The sequence below is a fragment of the Mirounga leonina genome, unplaced genomic scaffold (genome assembly GCF_011800145.1).
Source record: "Mirounga leonina isolate KUSES-001 unplaced genomic scaffold, KU_Mleo_1.0 Mir_175, whole genome shotgun sequence".
NCBI lineage: Eukaryota > Metazoa > Chordata > Mammalia > Carnivora > Phocidae > Mirounga > Mirounga leonina.
Window position 1 is genome coordinate 16,174,305 of NW_023270453.1, and position 21,802 is coordinate 16,196,106.

A 21,802-nucleotide genomic window follows, 5' to 3' on the forward strand; every position below is an offset into this window, starting at 1 on the left:
TTAAATAGAAGTATGGTTGACACACAGTGTTCCATTAGTTTCGGGTGTTCAACGTGGTGGTTCAACAAGTCTGTGCCCTGCTCGCTGCCAAGTGTAGCTGCCGTCTGTCACCACACAGGGCTGGTACGGGACCTCTGACTATATTCCCTGCACTGACCTTTCATCCCTGTGACGTATTCATGCCGGGACTGGAGGCCCGGGCCTCCCTCTCCCCTTCACCCATTCTGCCCAGCCTCCCATCCCTCCACCCCTGACATCCATCAGTTTGTTTTCTGTATTTATGGGTCTGTTTCTGTTTTTTGTAAGTTTGTTTATTCATTTATTGTGTTTTTATAGTCTGCTTGTGAAATCGTATGGTATTTTTTTTTTTCTTATTTCACTTAGCATAATACCCTCTAGGTCCATCCATGTTGTCACAAATGGCAAGATCTCATTGCAGTTTTGATTTGCATTTCCCTGATGATGAGTGATTTGGGGCATCTTCTCTTGTGTCTGTGTGTCCTCTGAAATAGAAAAAGTTCTCTTCAGTTCCTCTGCCCATTTTTTATCAGATTTTTTTTTTTTTTTTTGATGTTGAGTTGTGTAAGTTAAGTTCTTTATGTATTTTGGATTTAGCCCGTTATGAGATGTATCATATGCAAATATTTTCTCCCATTCCATAGGCTAGCTTTCTGTTTCATTGATGGTTTCCTTTCCTGGGCAAAAGCTGTTTATTTTGGTGTAGTCCAACATATAGAAGACTGTTGCTGTGGCGGATGTCAGAGAAATCACTGCCCGTCTTTTCTTCTAGGTGTTTTATGGTTTTCTGTCTACATTTAGATCTTTAATCCATTGTGAGTTTATTTTTGTGTATGGTGTGTGGTGTGCATGTGGCTATCCAGTGTTCCCAGCGCCATTTGTTGAAGAGACTGTCTTTTCCCCACTGGATAGCCTTGCTTCCTTTGTCGTAGATCAGTTGCTCATGCAGGTGGGTCTCTCTTTGTACCAGTACCAGACTGTTTTGATCAGTCCAGTTTTGTCGTTAAGTCTTAAAATCTGGGATGGTGATACTGTCAGCTCTATTGTTCTTTCTCAAGGTTACTCTGGCTTTTCAGGGTCTTTTGTGGTTCGGTACAAATTTTAGTATTATTCTAGTTCTGTGAAAAATGCTGTTGGTATTTTGATAGGGATCACAATGAATCTGTAGATTGCTTTGGGTAAGTATGGACATTTTAACAGTATTCTTCCCATTCTCCATGGTCAAATCTTCTATCTGTTGAAAGCTTTCATTTATTCTCTTCATGAAACCGCTCTGGATTTTGTAACTTTCAGTGTTTTAAATGTCTTGACCTAAGTATTTTTTTTGGTAAATAAACCTCAGTGTGCAAGTGAAGGAAGGAAAGTAAAACAACATTCGAAATGATGTTAAGATACTACTCAGGAAACTGAGTAATCTGGAAAAAGATTTTTTTCTAACCCTTTTATCATATAGTTGAACGTTTTTCTTTCCATATTGTATATCCATTATGTGGATAACTTCTATTTGCTTGTATCAGACAGTATGTGAATTGGACATGGAGTACCTGTTACGTGCCACGTACCCTTCTAGGTTTGGGGCAGGGCGGGTTCAGCAGAAGGGGAAAGTAAACAAAAAATGCTTTTTGTTCTCGAGCTTAAATTAGTGGGAGACAGGCTATAAATATGGAAGAGTATATGAGATGATGATAATGCTGTGTGCAGAGGTGAAGGGAGGTGGGGGGCACAGTTTTAAATAGGGCGATCAGGGAAGGCCTTGTCATAGGGAAGTAGTTGAAAATTGAACTGTATTATATTGGTGGTCTTATTTTTACCCCTGACAACTAAACATAAGTTGGTGCTTGTGTGGTCATAGAATTTTTTTTTTTTTTAGCCTTGTACCATTACTGTGTACGCATTCTGTCCATTTTTAAATTTTTTAATTTTTTAAAAATTATTTTTTCATGCATGCATGCATTCATTCATTCATCCTTTTAAAGTAAGCTCCATGTCCAATGTGGGCTTGAACTCATGACCCTGAGATCAAGAGTCCCAGGCTCTACCAACTGCGCCAGCCAGGTGCCCCCGTCCCATTTTTTTAAGCCAGGTTGTAAATATAATTTAAACATGTTAAGTGTAGTTAGATATCATTAGTGGCCTCCATGATCATTTTAATTTTCAGTTTTGTTGATTTCAACTATAGTCTTGGGGGAAATAATATTCAAAATATTAAACCATTACACTGTTCCGTGAGAGTTTGTTGTTTTTAAAGTAGTCACATAGTTTAGGAAAGGGGATAGAGCCAGAACATTTTTTCTCTTTGGCCTTGTCTTCCTAGCAGCTGTATACTCAAGTAGGACTGCTGACCAGTAAGAGAGCTGAGGGTTTATGAAGTGGTTTATACCTGTCTCCCTAGCTTTCTTTAGTGTAAAAAGTGGTTAACTGATTATCTAGGACTTTGTTAAAGTAAGTGACCGGCAGCATAATCATCTTTTCTGTGACATGCTGGAGTGAATGTTAGCACACAGAGAAAGGTCCTCCTTCAGAATTTTAGGCAGTTGGATGAGTATAGATGAGAGTTGTCAAAAGAAGAACGTTCAGGTGGATGCTGTCGTGAATAATAGTTTTTTCAAAGTCATATTCACCTTGTTCCTAATAAGAGACATAATTAAACGTATTACATTTAATTAAGTACTGGTTGTAATTACTTATGATTGTAGAATTGAAGACTTAATAACTGATCTGTTGTAATTATGTTGGTTTATCGGAAAGCGCAGTGAAGGCGGAAGCCATACTGTGTACGAGCCTCTGTCTTAGGCTGCACACTTCCTTAGAGGAGCCTCAGCTCATAATGTGGCGCATTTAACCTTGCCTCTCACACTGTCTTTTCCACAGTGTCCTAGTGTGAATGTTTGCTTTTTGACACATTCTTTAGGCTTAATGGGACTGTTTGAAAAACGTCGCTTCAGAAAATTCCTAGTGTATGTTGCCAACTTTGATGAGAAAGATCCCAGAACTTTTGAGGGCATCGATCCTAAGAAGACTGTAATGCGAGAGGTGTACAAGAAATTTGACTTGGGACAAGATGTCATAGATTTTACTGGCCATGCCCTGGCACTTTACAGAACCGATGAGTAAGTGTTTCGGGTTTTAGATTTATATTTTTCTCGGAACTGTCACCGAATTTCTCAGTTCTCTGAAATGGAAGTTCTAACAAAACAAGTAGATAACCATGTTATATCATGAAAGGTTCCAGCTGTTAATTAGTGTTAGAACTTTTTAGGTAAAATATGAAAGTAGTGAAATAAAATCTTTTCAGAAAAACATTTTAAATATTTATTTTCTAATACTTATTTCCCTTATTTTAGCTATCTAGATCAGCCATGTTGTGAAACCATTAACAGGATTAAACTTTACAGTGAGTCTCTGGCAAGATATGGCAAAAGCCCGTACCTTTACCCACTCTACGGCCTCGGAGAGCTGCCACAGGGATTTGCAAGGTCAGTGCCCATCGCTAACCTGGTCTCCTTCAGTGCAAGTACAGGCCACGGGGCTGGGAATGGTGAGAGGTCTGTGAGCCGTGAGGTGCTTTTCTTTTTATTGAAATAAACTTTATGATGAAACCACAGATCTACAGTAAAAAGTTGTTTCGTAAGTTTACAGACCTGTGTAACCAACGCTGCAATCAAGAGAAGAAATCGTTTAGTCTGGGAAGCTCCCTTGTGTCACCTCATGATCACCTCCCCCGCCCCACCCCCTGCAGCCCCATCTGTGACTTCTTTCACCGTAGATTCCTCGTGCATGTTCAGGAAGTTCATATAAAAGGAATAAGACGAAGTGGACTCATTTGTGGCTGGCTTTTGTTTAATGATACGTTTGAGATTCATTTATGTGGCTGCATGTACTGTGGTTCATTTTAAAAATATGGAGTGGTTTTCCCTTTGCACATGGACCACAGTTTCCTGTTGCTGGACATCCGGGCGGTTTCCAGGTTGGGCTCCTGGGAGTGCAAGTACTGAAAGTCTCTGTGGACGTAGGCCGTCGTTTCTCACCGGTAAATATGCAGGGCCGGACCACTGGCTGCTAAGGAGGATAGAGGGGTGCGCTCAGGAAACCCCGCCAAGCAGCCCTGCGGGGTGGTGGTGCCGCCTGCCAGCCCCGCCGCGGTCGGGGGGCCAGGGGGGTCCCCACTGCTCCGCGGGCTGCTCCCCCGCCTTGTCGCAGTGCTGTCAGTCTTCCTGATTCTCATCACCCGAGGAGGTGTGACATGCTCTCTCACTCTGGCTTGACCTTGCATGTCCTGAGAACTCATGTTGATCACCTTTCCATGAGTTTTTTGGCCATTTGTATGAGTTTGTGATGTGATTGTTGATGTCTTTACACGTTTTTAAAGATTGGGTTGTCTTTTCTGGTTTGGATTTGTAGGAGATCTTGAATGCTGGCGGCAGGTCTTTTGTCAGATATATGTATTATAGATGTTTTCTCCCGGTATGTGCCTTGTCGCCTGATCAGTGAAAGTTTTAAATTTTGATAATATATCAAGTTTTTTAGTTATGTTTAGTGCTTATTGGGTCCTATCTAAGAAAGCTTTGCATGCCTCAAGAGCTCAAAGATAGTCTCCAGTGTCTTTTTCTAGAAACTTCAGTTTTGGCTTTGTGTTTAAATTTATAATTCATTGTGAAATAATGTTGGTGTGTGAGGTGAGGTAGGGCTTGAAGTTCATTTTTTTCTGTGCCCGGATTTAGTTCTTCTGGCACCGTTGCTGAAAAGACTTTATTTTCCAGTTGTGTTGGTGCCTTTGTGGCAAATCAGTTGGCCATAGATATGTATCTGTTTTGTTCCATTAGTTTATTTTTCTTATGCCATTACCTTAGCATCCCGAATATTCTAGGTTTTTTTTTTTTTTTTTTTTTTTTTAAAGATTTTATTTATTTGACAGAGAGATAGCAAGAGCAGGAACACAAGCAGGGGGAGTGGGAGAGGGAGAAGCAGCCTTCCCGCTGAGCAGGGAGCCCGATGCGGGGCTCGATCCCAGGACCATGACCTGAGCCAAAGGCAGACGCTTCACCGACTGAGCCACCCACATGCCCCTTAAGGACTTTTAAAAAAAATTTTTTTTTTTTTTAAAGATTTTATTCATTTATTTGAGACAGAATGAGAGAGAGAGCGAGCGCACATGAGAGGGGGGAGGGTCAGAGGGAGAAGCAGGCTCCCCACTGAGCAGGGAGCCCGATGCGGGACTCGATCCAGGGACTCCAGGACCATGACCTGAGCCGAAGGCAGTTGCTCAACCAACTGAGCCACCCAGGCGCCCCTTTTTTAAAAATTATTAAGTAATCTCTACATCCAGCATGGGGCTCAAACTCCAAACCCCCGGATCAGGAGTCAGGTGCTGCACCGACTGAGCCAGTCAGGCGCCCTCTGATTATTCTAGTTTTACATTATGTCTTGAAATCAAGTAATGAAAACTCCAATTTTGTTCTTTTTCAGAATTGTTTTGGCTCTTCTAGGTCCTTTGCATTTCCATATCCATATACATTTTAGAACAGCTTGTCAGTTTCTAGGACAAATGCTGGGATTTTGACTGGGATTGAGTTTAAATGTATAGATCAGTTTGGGGGAGAAGTATCTTAGTAATAGTTTTCCAACCCATGAATGTGCTGCTCTCTCCATGGACTTAGGTGTTCTTTGTCTTAGCAGTGCTTTGAAGCTTTCATTGTAGGGATCTAGCACCTAGTTCACATTTATTCACAAGTATTTTATGCTATTCAGATGTTGCTGTTAATGAAACTGTCTCAGTTTTATTGTAAAGTTGTTTGCTGTTGAGCATGGACATTCTTTATTACTAAACGTTTTTTAATAGAGTTTTTGTAGATGGCTTTGTTGGAATGAATTCCTTCTTCTTGGCTTGCTGGGAGTTTTCTTATGAATGGGTGTTGACATTAATAATGCACATTTTCTTCTTTATGCTACTGCTATGGTGAACTATAGATTGATTTTTGGATATTAAACTGGCCTTGCATTCCCAGGGTAAACAACACTTATTCATGATGTATTTTCCTTTTATTTTATTGTTGAATGTAATTTGTGTGCGCGAATGTGTGTACACACACATGAATTAGAAATCAGTCTACTCAGGTGTCCCATTTATTTCATCTGTTGTGTTTTATAAGAAATTTGACCATTTCACATAAGTTCTTGAATTTTCTGATAATCAAGTTGTCCATAATATAAATATATATTTTAAAAGATTTTATTTGAGAGCAAGAGCACACAGGCGGGGCAGGGGGCAGAGGGAGAGGCAGACTCCTCCCCACCAAGCAAGGAGCCCGACGTGGGACTCGATCCCAGGACCCCTGGATCATAACGACCCCTGAGCTGAAGGCAGACACTTAACTGCCTGAGCCACCCAGGCACCCCATAATATTTTTTTTTTTTTATTATCCTTTCAGTGTCTAGGATCTGTAGTGAAGCTCCTACCTTCATTGTTGTGATTGGTCATTCGTATTTTCTCATTTTTTGGTAGGATTTTATCAATTTTATTAATCTTTTCAAAGTACCAAATTCTTAGTTTTGGTACTTTAGCTTATTTTCTATTTTATTGATTTTGTTCTTTCTTAATTTCTTCTTCCTACATGGGTTTAATTTTCTTCTAGGTTTCTTTCTTTATCTTTTTTTTTTTTTTTAAAGATTTTATTTATCCATTTGACAGAAAGAGAGGGAACACAAGCAGGGGGAGTGGGAGAGGGAGAAGCAGGCTTCCTGCTGGCAGGGAGGCCAATGCGGGACTTGATCCTGGGACTCCAGGATCATGACCTGAGCCGAAGGCAGGTGCTTAATGACTGAGCCACCCAGGTGCCCCTTCTTCTAGGTTTCTAAAGGTGAAACAGATCATTGATTGTACTTTCTGTCTCTAACATGGGACTTAAAAGGTTTAAAATTTCTCTCTAAATACGTACATTCACTATGGTACCCTGTCTCTTCTGGGTTTTTTTTTTTTTTTTCCTTCTTTAATCCTTTGGTTTTTTGAAGGTGTAGTGTTTAATTGCTAAACATTTGGAGATGTTCCTAAATATCCTGTTACTGATACCTGATTTGATTCCATGATCAGAGAACAAACTTGCAAGATTTTAATCTTTGAAATTAAGGCGTAATTTATGGTCAAATATTTTTTTTTAAAGATTATTTTAGAGAATGCACACAAAGGTGGGGGAGGGGCAGAGAGGGGTAGAGGGGACTCAGGCAGACTCCCCACTGAGTGTGGAGCCCTCCGCAGGGCTCAATCTCAGGACCCTGAGATCACAACCTGAGCCGAAATCAGGAGTCAGAAACTTAACCGACTGAGCCACCCAGGGGCCCCATAGTTTATGGTCAAATCAAGGGTCTGTTTTAGTGACTGACTATGCCCTTGCAGAGAACATACATCCTGCATGTGTTGGGTGCAGCGCTCTGTAAAGGGGGCTGATAGAGTCGTTCATGTGTGTGTTCGTACAGATTGTTTTTCCAGTTCTGTTACTGAGGGAGCATCTTCCACCGTGGAGTTACCAGTTTCTCAGTTTAGCCCTGTCAGTGTGTACTTCATACATTTAAAGCTCTTTTACCAGGTGATACTCCTTTCCACTTTCTTTGTTTGATAGTAAGTACAACCTTACCAGCTTGCTTTTTTGTATTTTTTTCCATGCTTTTACTTTTACTTTTGTTTTTATAGTTAAGTGAGTCTTTTGTAGACAGCATATGGTTGAATTTTGCTTTTTTATCCAGTGTGACAACCTTGGCCTTTAATGGGATTGTTTAGCTCATACAGATTTAGTATAATTATTGATACGGTTGGGATTAGATCTGTTGTCATGTTGTTTGTCCCCTTCTGTTCCTCTTTTCTCTTTTCGGATTAATCAAATATTTTTTACGATTCCAGACTAATTCCTCTAGTGGCTTTGTAGCCATGACTTTCTATTTTTAATTTTTTAGTGCTCTGCAAATTATAGTATGCATCCTTTATCAATTTCTTTGGAGTTAATATTGTGCTAAATACTTTACATATATAAGCAGCACTCTGCAACATTTTCTTTACATTTCTCATTCTCCTTTGTGCTGTTGCCTGTTTTACATCTATGTACTTTAATCAACTCCACAGTGCAGTGTTATAATTCTGCACTGAACAATCAGTTCAGTGAACTGAAGAGAACAGAGAAGGAAAAGTAACCATTTTCCCACGGTACCGTGTTTGTTGCTCTTCTTTCTTATAAATCCTTGTTTCTATCTGGTGACATTTCTCTTCAGCTCTCCCGTGGCGTTCTTGTAGTTCTGGGTCTGCTGGTGACGGGTTCTGTCAGCTTCATTTTTAAAGGACTTTTGTTGGCTTGAGATGTTTTCATGCAGCGCTTTCCAGCTGCTGTCCCCTCCCTTGTGTCTGCTTTGTTTCCGAGGAGAAGTGAGCCGGCATGCAGTCAGTCACAGCCGTCCCCGCGTGCGGAGTAGCTCTTTTTTTTTTTTTTTTCCCCCTCTGGCTGCTTTCAAGATTCTCTTTGGTTTTGGGCAGTCTCACTAGGATTTGCCTCTGTGGTTTTGCTTGGGCTTCACTGAACTGCTTGGATGTGTAAGTTAATTGTTTATGTCAAATTGGGAATTTTAAAATCATTATCCTCTTCAGATGTTTCATCCCATTTTCTCTGTCCTCCCTCTGGGACAATTCTGTGCATGTTGGATGCTGGGTATTATTCTGTAGACACTGAGGCTCTTTTCACTTTTTTTTGTCTTTTGGTCTCTCCATGCTTCTATATTGGATAATGCCTATTGATTTGTCTTCAAGTTCACAGACTCCTTTTTCTATTCCCAAAAGGCTCTAATCCCGTTCCGTGAGTTTTAACTTTTTTTTTTCTGGTACTGTACTTTCTACATGTAGAACTTTCAGTTTTTTAAATACAGTTTTTTTGAGATGGTTTACTCATTTTGACCCCACTGAATATATTTATAATAATATGTTCTTGAACATCTGTGTTTGAATGAGGATGTCTGTCCTCAGATATCCCTGTGATTTATAACATCGGTAATCGGGGTACCTGTTTGTATTGATTGCTTTTCCCGAATCTTTACTTTGAATCACATTTCTTGTTTCTTTGCAGGCCTAGTAATATTTGACTGTATACAGGACATGTTTTTGGTACATTGTAGAGATGCTGGGTTCTTTCTCTGGGGGGTGACTTTTGTTGGAGTCAGCAGTTAAGTCATTGGCCACTCACCTGGAACTTTTGGAGGTTTGACTTTACCCTTTAGGGAGGGCAGTTTTTGTTTTGGCTGAACCCTTAGTCCTGGTCTGGTGAGGTGAGACGCTCCTGGGGCTTCCGGGGAAAGCTCAAGGTGTGTACCGGGCTGTGTAATGCAGCAGCTTCGGACCCGTTTGTCCCTAAGGCCCTCGGCTCTAACCTCTGCTCAGCTCCTGGCCCCCTTTATCTGTTGCTTTTTGCTGGATTGCTTGGAATCTCTCTTGGGTACGAGCCCTTCCTGGAGCTCGTTAAGGATTTGAAGAGATTTTATAGATTTGGTGGCTCCCCTTTTTGTAGCATACCCCCCCCGTTTTCATCTCCTTTGACAGCCCCAAATTCTGTCCTCTGGCTCCTTGAATCAGCAAGACTGCGGGCTTGCTGCTTCTGTTCAAGGGGCTCCTGTTACAAGGACCAGGGAAGTGGTTCCTTCAGGGGGCGAGCCGTAGAAGCCGCACACAGCTCACTCATTCCTTCAAGTCTCTTCTCCAGTGTCTGCTCTTAGTCACTCTGCAGAGCCTCCGGATTAGGTATTTTTATTATTTATTTATTTTTGTAGTTCAGTTTTATTTATATGCAGGAGGATTAGACCGACATAAGCTGTTTGCCTATCACTCGTCCGTGCCTTTTTTGGACTTGCTATTCAGAACTGTGAATGTGAGACTTTGTTTCATGGTTTTAACTCTTTATCATTGTAGCTTTAATGACTTTTAAACTAACGCCTTCTAGAAGGAAATTGAGCAAATACACATTGCCTGTAACTCAAGATCTGAGAAAGACTTTAGTAGTTGACACAATTATAAATTCTTGTCATCTCAAAAATTTTTTCAGGCTAAGTGCTATTTATGGTGGTACCTACATGCTCAATAAACCCATTGAAGAAATCATTGTGCAGAATGGAAAAGTGATTGGTGTGAAATCTGAAGGAGAGGTAAGTAGCTTTTATAATTTAAAAATAATATGTTCTTGTGAAGAAAATGTTGCCTCATGTAATGTGTGGGCATTGATGCTGGATTTCAGATTATATGGTTTGTTTATGGCAAGTTGGTATTTGTAATGACTAAGGACTAGCTAAAGACGCTGTGCTTCATTTAAAAAAAAAATCTTACTACATGTTGATTATTGCTTAAGACCGAGATACACATTATGGATGAAGTCTTAGTGGTGCATGTTCTGTGTTTACATAGTGTAGGTTGGTGCCTGTCTCCTGAATTTTCATTTAAATTTAGCTGTATTTATACCATTTTTAATTTATTGGTTGAATTTGGGTTTGGGAAATACTGAGCATTTTATTATTTAATTTGGGTTTTAGCTGTGGAGCTCGCTAGGTGGAGTTTCAGGTAGTGTTTCTCAAATTCGAGTTGAATATATGTCTATGTTAACCTTGTTAACGTGTTTATTCAGAATCAGTAGGTCTGCATTTCCTTGTGAGCTCTCAGGTGAGGCTGATGCTGTGGGTCTGCCAATCAGCTCATTCCTATTTATGAAATAACAACTCTTACAGATAGGTAGAACTGCTCAATAGCTGAGGATAGAAAAATATTTGGTGTTCCTGACGGCATTCCATGGGTTAGGTCCATATAACCTACACCTGCTGGTTGGCCATCTGAACGAACTTTTATTACTGTAGATCCTCGTAGCTGCCTTGTGCTTCTAGCAGAATGGGTTTTGGGGAATAGGGACAAACGGGGAGGAGTTCATCCGTACCTCAGAGTCCTTTTCAGTGCAGTGTCCTCTCGTGTCCTCTCATTTTTGTTTCCCACGGCTTCTTCCTCTCAGATCACAGAACATTCACTTCTTACTGGGCACAGTCGCATATGACAGCCCTTAAATACAGTATTTCATTTAATCCTAGCAGTGACCGTTTGACGCTGGGTACGGCCAGGATTTGAAACCTGTCTGCCCGATTCTAAAACATGTAACTTCTAAACACTGTGCACCAGGTTCCCAAATACTTGAATAGGACTTACAATTCATGGGTCTTTTCCAGGAGAATTTGTTGGAATTGTTGGCAAAACTAGTTTTATCTGTAGTTCAATAATAACTTATAGTTAACCTTATGAAGGTAACAGATGATATTAAAGGGACATTGGCATCAGTATTCTGTCGAAAAACTTTGTGGACAGGATTGTTATGGGACTTAAATGTTTGGGTACAGGTTGCTCGCTGTAAGCAGCTCATCTGTGATCCCAGCTACGTCAAAGACCGGGTAGAAAAAGTAGGCCAGGTGATCAGAGTTATCTGCATCCTCAGCCACCCCATCAAGAACACCAATGATGCCAACTCCTGCCAGATCATCATTCCCCAGAACCAGGTCAATCGGAAGTCAGGTGGGTTTTGAAGATCAGCAGATGTTTGTGGAATTTTGTTAGAATTTGCTTGTGTTTCATCCCAGATTTTTAATTTTGTTTGCTCTGTTATAGTGAAGAAACTTTAGGTTACCCATGGGAAACGAGATGTGATGGATTTAGCTCAGAGAGATCCTAAATCCTCACCTTGAAAGGCACACATTAGTCCCAGAGCCCTTCCTCGCCCTCCCGCTAGTCCCCCACTTTGGACCTCTATTCTCTCGTTCTAGAAGGAGGAATTGAGAGGCTGGACTAGCTGAGTGGTCATCGTGTCTCCTGGATCGAATGTTATAGCCTGCAGAGGTTTCATGCTTACTAGGTGACCCGCTGTGGTTTTGAGCCAGTGACAGTGCTTTTATGTCATTATTTGTCAAGTTCATACTTACATTTGATTTTAGCAGTGTGCTAGAAAACAGCTTTCTATGGTTAGGGTCAGGACTGACTTCTAAAATTGTAATTCCTAATCTCTTTGTGTTGAAAAGTTGTCTTCATCCTCCCCCCCCCCCCCCCACCTTTTCCCACCATCCTTTCAGGTAGAAGCCTAACTTTTATTTATTGAAAATTCAACTTAAAGGGGGTTATCTGCTTTTAAACAGAGCTGTCTGTGTTTATTTTTCCATGTAAGACACCGGAATCACGGAAGATTAGGACTGCAGCAGAGGGGCTGCAAGCAGATCGCAGGGTTGATGAAAGCCTCAAAAGAGTAAAGGAGCTCAGTAATGACCTTCCCTATCGGAAATGATGCACTTACTGAGTGGCATGTAGACAGGTAGAACCCATGGGATCGTAGGGGCTCCTTACACTAACTGAAGAACAGCTTATGCTGATTGGCAGTTTTGTTACTGTAATAAATAAATGAGAAACTTGGTACTTCATAAATCCTTTCTTAGCTGTTGGAAAGCTTTTCTAAGTGCTGGGCTTGGAGAGCAAGAGGACCCTAGAGCAGTTAGATTTGCCCAGTGTCTGGGTGGCGCTCCCAGAGCTGGGAAAGGACGTGTGCCTGTCCAGCAGCTCCCGGCTACAGAGACCGTAGTCTCCGTAGGCTAGAAGTCACTGGACTCGGGCATGCTTTATGCAGGACCTGGGCTGCCTCCATTTAGAACTGAAGCTTAGAAGACTGGGTCTATTGCCAGTGATTTTAAGTCACACCTCGATGCGATCTGGGTGGAAGGTTCGTGAGCCTGGGCAGTGAGATGACACTCCTTGTTTGCAGATATCTATGTCTGCATGATCTCCTCCGCGCACAACGTGGCCGCACAGGGAAAGTACATCGCCATAGTCAGCACCACTGTGGAGACCAAGGAGCCGGAGAAAGAAATCAGACCAGCTTTGGAGCTTTTGGAACCAATTGAACAGAAGTGAGTGATGTGTTCATGTAGATGAGCTCAAAGGCAAGACGAGGTCTGACTTCGTGGCGGGGTGAGCGCTGGGAGCCGGCCGTGCGGCATCGTGCCCGCCCGTCTCACACTGTGGGCTTGGAACTGCGGCAAAGCTGTGAGTGTGGCCTTGGGGTCAGCTCACCTGCCGACTTCATTCTTTCCCTCCAGATTTGTTAGCATCAGTGACCTCCTCGTACCGAAAGACCTGGGAACAGAAAGCCAGGTGAGCGCGGCGGTCCCGGGAGGGCATGGGGCGCAGGCGTCGTCGGGAGACGTCCCGCCTCAAATCTGTCTTTGTGATTTCATTCCAGATCTTTATTTCCCGCACATACGATGCTACCACTCACTTTGAGACCACCTGTGACGACATCAAAGACATCTACAAGAGGATGACCGGGTCCGAGTTTGACTTTGAGGAAATGAAGCGCAAGAAGAACGACATCTATGGGGAAGACTAACCGCAGTGTGCACGCGCGTCTTGTTAGGACAGACTTAACTCTGGCGAATGCCGCGTACTGTGTGCAGTCACTATCGTAAGGCCTGCTTCGCAATCCAAACGGAGATTGCAGAGCACTGTCCCAGTAACTACTCCTCCCCTCTCTCCTATCATGTAGTAACTCGTTTCCGTGGAGCGGCTCTTCACAACAGGCAGGTCACCACATTCTGTTCAATGTAACCGATACTGGCTTTTTTTCCCCAGTGAAGGATCAGTTTTAAGAAAATCCTGTGGTCCTGATAACGGAGCACCTGATACAGTATTTGTATCTTTTAATCAGCGTCGCCTCCGCGGCCGGAGCAGCACCATTCGCGTGCTGTCTCTCCCCTTGGCGTTGAGATTCCAACCGAATATTCCATGACTTGGGACATTTCGTGTGTCCGGTCAGCTGTTATGACCATGCCCATGGAACACAGCCACACGTTGGGGTTCCGTGGGCCTACAGTTCTAACCCAACTGCAGACCTGAGAGTCATTTTGGAGGAAGCCTGTGTGCGGTGTTCTAACCTGATAAAATTGATGAGAGCAAGGGGGAAAGAAACCTGTGGTAAAGCAGGTAAACGTAGAAGCTTCTTTTGTATCCCAGGTGTGGCTTCTTGACTGGACCAAGCTGCGATGCAGTATTGATTTGACAGAGCCTGCACTTCAGTGATGTCTGTCTCGAATGGCTCCACATGATTTCTGTACTGCAAAATAAAGCCAGACTCTGGAAACCAGTTCCTTCTCGATTGGTCTGTTTGTGTCCTGGTGTTACGAACTCGTGCGTGTCGTCCTGGCGCCGGTGCAGTGGCTCACTCCCTCCCTCCCATGCAGCTGACGGACGCCGCGTAGAAGGGTGTGCTCCATCCCAATCTGGACGGATCGTCTGGTAGCTTCGCTGTGAGTAGCCCCCACGTGATGTTCTTGACACCTCTCCTGAGGCACAGAGCGACCCTAGTTGAGAAACCACTGCTCTGTCTACATGGTGAGAGGATCTAAAATCCTAGCAAGTCTTTCCTTCCCCTAATTAATTCTTCGTTAGCTAGTGATGCGGGCAGAGGTGCACGCTGGGCTAAAATTCATAGAGTATCAGGAGCTTTTCAGAATCTTCACTTAAGGTGCGTATTGAACACCTGTAATACTCAGGTGCCAGGCCAGTGGGGAATGGGGATGGCGAGGGCGGCCTGGAGGAGTGGACGGTGCACTACTCCATGGCTTGGTGACGTGTAAAAGCAATTCTAGAAAAGCAGCTGTGGACACACAGCGAGCCTTGTGGGTCGTGGGAGGGCTCTTTGGGGGGTTCAGGAAAGAAAGATTAGTGAGCAGTCGGAGCTCAGGCACTCGTTAGTCATTTCATTTCGAAGTCAGCGCGCCCCGCGCAGCCACTGTCCTCTTGGGAAGCCCGGGCTTCCAAGCCAGAGACCATGTCACGTCAGGACTGTTCGGGTAGCAAGGAGAGAGGTGCCGGAAGGCTTGTGCAAGCCTGTCCGCCCTGGCTCGGCGCGCCCTGCTTCGGGAGGCCAAGCACGGGGCAGGGCGGTGGGGCCAGTGACGGACGTGGAAGCAAAGTCATTTCCGTCAGATGGCCTAAAAACTGCCATAACATTCCCACAAATTCAAATCTTGCTATAAAGGAATCCCAGAAAGTTGAATTTTCAGTTGTCTTTATTTAAAAAAAATGAAACAAATTAGTTACAAAAACTTGTTCCAAATAGATACTATGTATCTACAAACATTTTTTTGCTTGGTTTTGAGTTTAAAGATTACGGTAGAAATTATTTCTAATACCATAAATAAATGATTTTCTTCCTCAGAGGGTTGATTTTGTAGTGCAGTATTTACAAAAACTAAGTGGAAACTGACAGTTTATAAATCTGTAACAAAGAACTTACTGTAGTGTTGCCAGAGTAACAGCAAACAAACCACATAGGATCCTAGCTTTCACGAGGGTGGTAAAGCCTTTCTGACCGACTGTAACATGCACTACAGAACGCCTTTCAGACAGGAACATGCAAAAACAAAGCTATCCGTTAAAATAGACTTATTTTTGCTACAACTAAGTAAACGTGTTCGTAAAAATCTTTTTAACATTGAGCTTATTAATACCTTTGAAGGCTCTCTGTATAAAATGAAAATAATTTAAAACAATAATATTGAACACTGCAACCCAAAGCTAGTGGACAGCTCACGTCCCATTGTGAATGAAGGCCAAGATTTTATAGCAAAGTGTAAAGAAATGAAGGAAAACTCTCAAGTTGTAGAACATTGATTTTTCAAATGAGAAAACTGCTGTTTTATCTAAAAAGTTTTCAGACTAAAAGGAAACTAGGAATTGGTGGTGGTGGCATCACCGTCCAGGCCAGCTGATCACCTGGAGAAACACAAAATTGATAATTTCATCTTTAAACAGAACCACCAAGAAATGTTTTAGAAACAGGAGGCTGTCGAATGGGGATTTGTATGCATCTTCGGTCCTGGGAACAAGATGAACTGCAGGTGACAACTGGTGTCATTCAGATGAAATGGGTTACTCTGAAGTAGGTGGATCCTTCAGAAATTCCCACTTAGGCCAAACCAACAGCAATTCCACCTCTAGTACAGGTTTAAAATTTACAGCATGATGTAGAAGGTAAAGAACAGAGTTTGGCAACAACTGGTTTCCTCCCGGACACAAATACAAATGTCAGTATCTGTCCCGTCCCATTCACACAGGAGAGTTCTGGAAAGTGTCCTTACCAATAGCTACTCTTAAACGGAGCTGCTATTTTTGGTATATTTTCAATGAAGTTATTTACATCTGTAACAAGGATGCCACTATTTTCAAAGACTTCTCTGGAGACAGTGGGCTTTTCTGTAAAAAGAAGAAAAAAATAGCTTTTTGGTGAAAAATTCATTGATGTATCCTTTTAAAGCATCAGAACCCCTTTTATTAAAAAAAACACCACCACAACAAACTTTAATGGAACTGCTTAATCCAAGGACGGGAGGAGAGGTTCCAGGGAGGAGAGGTGTGGAGCTTTGGGAGCAGCCCCCAGGAGTGGGGCTGGGGATGCTGAACACCAGTGACAACTAGTCCTTGCTTACAGAGTTTTAAAAAGCTGGGTTAACAGTCACCTGAAACACTTAAGTACGCGTAGGCGGTGATTAACAGCAGTGCATCAGGGGATGGCTTGCTAGACCGAACCCACGAGACCCCGTGCCCTGGGCCTTCCGTGTGTTTGAGACACGGCAGGCAAACACCGGGTGGACATGCGCACAGATCTCCGGCATCCGATGTCTGCACCTGGACGTTTCTAGAGTAACCAGAATGAAGGCTGTGGGTTACCTGTTAGGAAGACCGCAAACCTGGCGTGGATGTGCTGAATTTGCAGGTTTAGCAGACATTTTAAATGTTCTGCTTTTGATGGTACTCGAGAGTCACACTGGTGATAAGGAAGCAGGTCGATGAGATCTGCACTCTGATAGGATTTCAGTATTAAGTTCTTCTTATGTGCAATTGAATCCACTCTGGAATAGAGACGGAAATGTGAACCAAATTTAGATTCAGTATAAATTTGCAGGTTTACTTTTCACTGTATCTTAATTTTTAGCTCTTTTATTCCTACACTTCTTGCCTTCACAATACTTAACAGTTGGACCTCTTTTATTAAAACATTCAGAACTCCTGAGATGCCTTTTCCCTTCTCTGTTCTTTCCCATGACACACTTGGCCTTCTAGACGTCACTGTCCTCCCATCCCATTCCCTCAAAACATCACACGCTTGCTGACTCCCTCTGTCAATACAGGTTTTTACAGAGTCCAGGCCTTGTTCCAAGCAAGAGGGACATCGACAAGTTCACGTAACAACGCTGCTTGGCCAGGCTTTGGTCATTTCTAGTGGGCCTCTAGCTACGTGCTTTATCCTACAGCAAGGCTTCCAAACCCCATTCTATAGTCCCCAGGCTTTTTAGTCAGATCAACAGCTTCATTAAGGAAATTCCCGCTGCTACGTAATTGTCATTTCTCACCTCCCTTAAAATCTTAAGATTTCTTTTGAGAGAGAGAGAGTGCACACGTGCACCAGCGCAAAGGGCAGCGGGAGGGAGAAACTTCAGCAGATCCTGTGCTCAGCGCAGACCCCGACGTGGGGCTCAATCTCATGACCCTGAGATCACGACCAGAGCTGAGTTCGAGTCTGATGTTTAACCGACTGAGCCACCCAGGTGCCCCATGACCTCCCTTAGACTCTTGTAACTGCCTATCTTTTTTCTTCCAACTTTAGTGGAAGATGTTTAACCTGTCAGCGTCTCTCCACCTGCTCTCCCATCCTATCAGCCTCTCTCCCACCTGCTGGAAGAAAGCAAACTCCTCCAGGCCCCCGTGTCTCCAGGGGCAAGCACTGTCCGGGTCATGGGGTGCATTTCCTTCCAGGCTTTCCCCTTTGTACACAGATTTATGTGACTGGCATCACACTACATGCTTTTATACGTATATTCCTTATTTTGCATATGTTTTAAAAAATTATATATGTATGGAATCCATATGATGTCATATTTGCCTAAAGATGGCTCTGAGGCTGGTTTTGTAGTTACTGATAAACACCCACTGCTATAAACCTCTTTGTAGAAACAGCAGTTTTTGAAAGCTAGGGGTTTTTTTTTTAGTTTCAGATAAATGTCTCCAGAGGCCACAGGGTATGAATGTTCGGACGAGTTCCCCCTACGCCTGCTCTCAAACAGGAGACTGGTACCATCTGAAGGGTCTATTACAGGGCCAGCAGTGGTGTACCTATTTGTTTACCCCAAATCCTCTGAATGCGAAATTAATGGATACTTGCCAGTTTTATAGGTGTGCTGTGGTACCTCGGAGCTTTAATTACTCTGAACCTGAACCTTTAAAGTGCTGGCTAGTCACCTCCTCAGGAACTCCCAGTTGGCTTCTGCCATCCTCTGCATCCTCCCACCCGCCCCAGGGAAATCCCTCCTGGACTTGACAGCGTCAGCTCCGGGGTCCACTCAGACCTCTTGGCTCACTTTTCCTCCTGCACTAGTTCTAGGTACAGCCTCTCCCGGACCTGTGCTCTTGGCCACTTCCCTTTCAAGATCGCATGCTCAGGCCTACGCTTGTCCTTGGAGACAGCAGTGCGGTGAGACAGGAGAGAGCAGTCATGTTAGAGGTGAACTTTCTGGGCCTGAAGCCCAGCGTCACAACTCCTTGTCTGATCTGGATCAGGTCTGTCATCCCCATGCTTCAACTTCCACATCATAAAAGTGGGTCTTTACTGTCTCCTCTGTAGGAGGCGGCGGGGGCGGGGAGGCTTCTTGAGTCTCCTCGCGGCTCCACACCGTGTCCACTGCCGTCCCGGCCTCACCGCAGCCGGGGGCACCCACACACCCCGGGGCCCTTCAGCCAGGGAATCAATTAAAAAAAATACTTTGGGGGGCGCCTGGGTGGCTCAGTTGGTTGGGCGACTGCCTTCGGCTCAGGTCATGATCCTGGAGTCCCGGGATCGAGTCCCGCATCGGGCTCCCTGCTCGGCAGGGAGCCTGCTTCTCCCTCTGACCCTCCCCTCTCTCATGTACTCTCGCTCTCTCAAATAAATAAATTTATAAAAAAAAAAAAAAAACTTTGGAAAATCCCAACTGTACGTTGCCTATTTATAGTCCGCTTGCCTATTTATAGTCTGCTGTTGAGGGGTAAAGCATTCCGGTCTCAATGTTTCCATCCTTGTAACTGTGACAACTTGATACCCGAACAAACACGTGAATACGGGTGCGGATACGGGTGCGGATATTGGTGCCGCAAGCCCAAGCCCGCAGTTCATGGCGGTAGAGCCTGAACTTCACTAAACGGACATTTCGGGACTCCCGCAACTCACTTCCATCAGCCTCGAGTGCTACTCAGAATCTGGGCCTCAAACTCGCAGTGGCGGTTCCAGCCACCTGCCTTCCCTGCCAGCCCTGCGCCGGCAACCGCCAGAACCTCAGAACCCAGCCGTGCACCTGCAGCCGCGCCCCCCCCGTGCCCCGAGGCCTCACCTGACATTTTCTCTTAGCCTTTTGTTTTCCCTGTAGTGAAGCAGCCATTTCCACCTCCCGTTTCCGTTCAGCTTCTGCAGGGCCCTGACCATGTCCTTCAGCTGAGCTACAGACAGAAAAGAAGGTCTAGTCGGAGGCCGGGAACTGTGACTCGTGGGGAGGCAGACGCCGGCGCGCCCTCTCCCCCGCCCGCTGCCCCCCCACCAGGCCTGTTGCCCATTACCCTCGCCCCCACCCCCCCGACACCTGTCACATGCACTCGACAAGAGGGAAGTCCAGTGGCGACAAAACACTGGTCTAGCTTGCAACTCCTCTCAACTCCAGTCTCCACACACAACTCATGCTTGTGGGGGCTTCCCCCCTTTTCTGAGCCAGGAGTGGCGTCTACAGTGAGCTCTAATGTGACATCAGCGGGGGCAGTTTCTGCTCCTTAGCTCCCGCCCAGCGCTGTTCTAACATCCTTCTCTGTCTAATCACTGCCCAGAGAGAAGGGAATTAGGAGTGTTCCGCACATAATTAAGAAGACTTTTAAGAGCTATGTTTCTGATTTCCAGAACATCATCGAGATGGCAGGGGTGATGACAAGAGACACAGAGAAGAGAGGGCTGCTGGGCAAGTGTGGGAGACAAGGAACGGAGAAGCGGGGTGGGTGCTGAAGATAACCAGGTGACACCCGGGAGGCCCAGGGCACATGCCCTGGGAACGAGAACGACAGCAATCCACAGGAAAATTGCAAAAACAAAGGCCTCAAAAGGTGGTGGTTGATATTACTTTGACTTAATTTCTTTTCGATGTAGTAGTATTTGGGTCACTGGGTAAAGAGAAATGGATTTGACTAGATTTCAAAGACAGAAACAAGGAAGGAAAAGAGAAGACTGACCTAACGTTACGGTTTCTAGGATCTTGTCATCCGAGACCACAAAGCCTCCCGTCTGAAATAGCTCTTGGTAGGTGTACTCCAGCACATCTTCGGGGCCGTCCACTCCAGCGAAGAGGACGCTGGGGAAGTGCTTCAGCTTCAGCAAAGAGGGAATCTAGTGAACACAAAAGGATCCCCGGGGAAGAGAGGTTGGTGGGGTCACTTTTATCCAAGGGTTTCAAGATTCAGGGAAGCAGAAAATACACTTAACCTTGGTGACTGGGAATTCTGCAACGCCTATCAAAAGCCCCCCAGCATTTCTCATAAGGAACACAGACTCCGTTCATCACACACGCCGCAAACTCCTCAGCACTCCGTTACAAAGTGGTCTCTGAAACTGCACAGGCTGGAGACCGTGGACGAGGGGAGAGTACCACTCAGCTGTGGGGGCCCGTAATGTGGTGAAGCAGGCGACAGGCTCACAGGGCCGTTCACCTCCGGCTCCATCCCCGCCCCCCGCCCTCCGCCCGTTGGCAGCCCTGCAGCCTGGCCTGGGCCGTGGCGCAGGCAACTCCTTTTATTCAACAGAAATAGCGAAACAAAGACTCAAGGAAACTTTCACAAGTCCTTTTAAAGCAAGATTTACTACTGTCAGGCATTAAGAGATGCAGGTTTCGATCTCGGCTAAGGGAATGTCCGCATAGGCCCCCTCCCCCCTTCGTGGCTCATGCCCCACGAATGCCTCGCGCTAAGTGCGCTGCCTGCGGGACACCCCCTGGGGACACCCCGGAAAATGCCCGGGACACCTTTCTTGATAAGAAACAGAGGGGTAGACGTACTTGATGCAGGTGCGATGCTATATCTTCATTTCTGATGATGACTAGCAGCGTGTCATTCTCTCTGTGAAAGGCTTGACAGAAATGCTGCAGGTCAATTTCCGTATGGCCTCCTTTCCTCAGGACGCTCTGGAAGATTTCAAAATAACCATTACTACAGAAAGGGCGTCTGCCCAGAACAACTCCCAATCCACTAAGCACAGCAAAAAGCGCATCCCAGTCCCTGAACTACAGGACCAGGCACCATCAGCGGTAGGCGGTCCTACTTCTGAATGAGCTTTCGCAGCTCAAACTGATGGCTCCGGGGCGTCGCGAACAACGGGACTTAGAGGTTTGTTTCGAAGGCAAAGCACTTTATAACCAATGCTTTATGTCCATACAGTGGCCAACAGCAGACTAAAGCACAGACACAGGACTCTCGCCCGATCTGAGGCAGTTACCTTGGGGATGCAGATACTCCCTCTAAAAATGCCACCTCCAGTCAAAATGTATCTAGAACTTTTGGAGATGATCCCTGCGCGTCCCGTGGAGTGTCACGAGAGCTGCGGAGCGAGGCCCAGGCGCGGCAGGGAGAGGCGGCCGGCCGGCCCTGCGCTGCCCACAGGACAGGCCCACCCGTCACAGGCCCGACCGG

The 21,802-nt window shown here is 44.8% G+C and overlaps 2 protein-coding genes across 6 annotated transcripts in view; one reads left to right on the forward strand and one right to left on the reverse strand.

Moving 5' to 3' along the window:
- The window catches only part of GDI2 (GDP dissociation inhibitor 2), a 31,700-nt gene extending 17,508 nt beyond the window's left edge, over nt 1-14,192 (forward strand). Inside the window, exons 5-11 of the mRNA XM_035021722.1 lie at nt 2,930-3,128; nt 3,363-3,494; nt 10,086-10,185; nt 11,413-11,584; nt 12,816-12,960; nt 13,150-13,204; nt 13,293-14,192. Of these exons, the coding sequence (XP_034877613.1) occupies nt 2,930-3,128; nt 3,363-3,494; nt 10,086-10,185; nt 11,413-11,584; nt 12,816-12,960; nt 13,150-13,204; nt 13,293-13,439 (950 nt within the window). The 3' untranslated portion in view covers nt 13,440-14,192. The remainder of the gene's footprint in view (nt 1-2,929; nt 3,129-3,362; nt 3,495-10,085; nt 10,186-11,412; nt 11,585-12,815; nt 12,961-13,149; nt 13,205-13,292) is intronic.
- A 910-nt stretch (nt 14,193-15,102) lies between these two features.
- Nucleotides 15,103-21,802, reverse strand: part of TASOR2 (transcription activation suppressor family member 2) — a 72,503-nt gene continuing 65,803 nt past the window's right edge. For all 5 annotated transcript variants that reach the window (XM_035021721.1, XM_035021718.1, XM_035021719.1 and 2 more), the window contains 5 exons: nt 21,172-21,297; nt 20,354-20,507; nt 19,474-19,579; nt 16,781-16,962; nt 15,103-16,306 (listed from right to left, as the gene is read on the reverse strand). In XM_035021721.1, coding sequence (XP_034877612.1) covers nt 16,188-16,306; nt 16,781-16,962; nt 19,474-19,579; nt 20,354-20,507; nt 21,172-21,297 — 687 coding nt within the window. In that variant the 3' untranslated portion in view covers nt 15,103-16,187. The remainder of the gene's footprint in view (nt 16,307-16,780; nt 16,963-19,473; nt 19,580-20,353; nt 20,508-21,171; nt 21,298-21,802) is intronic.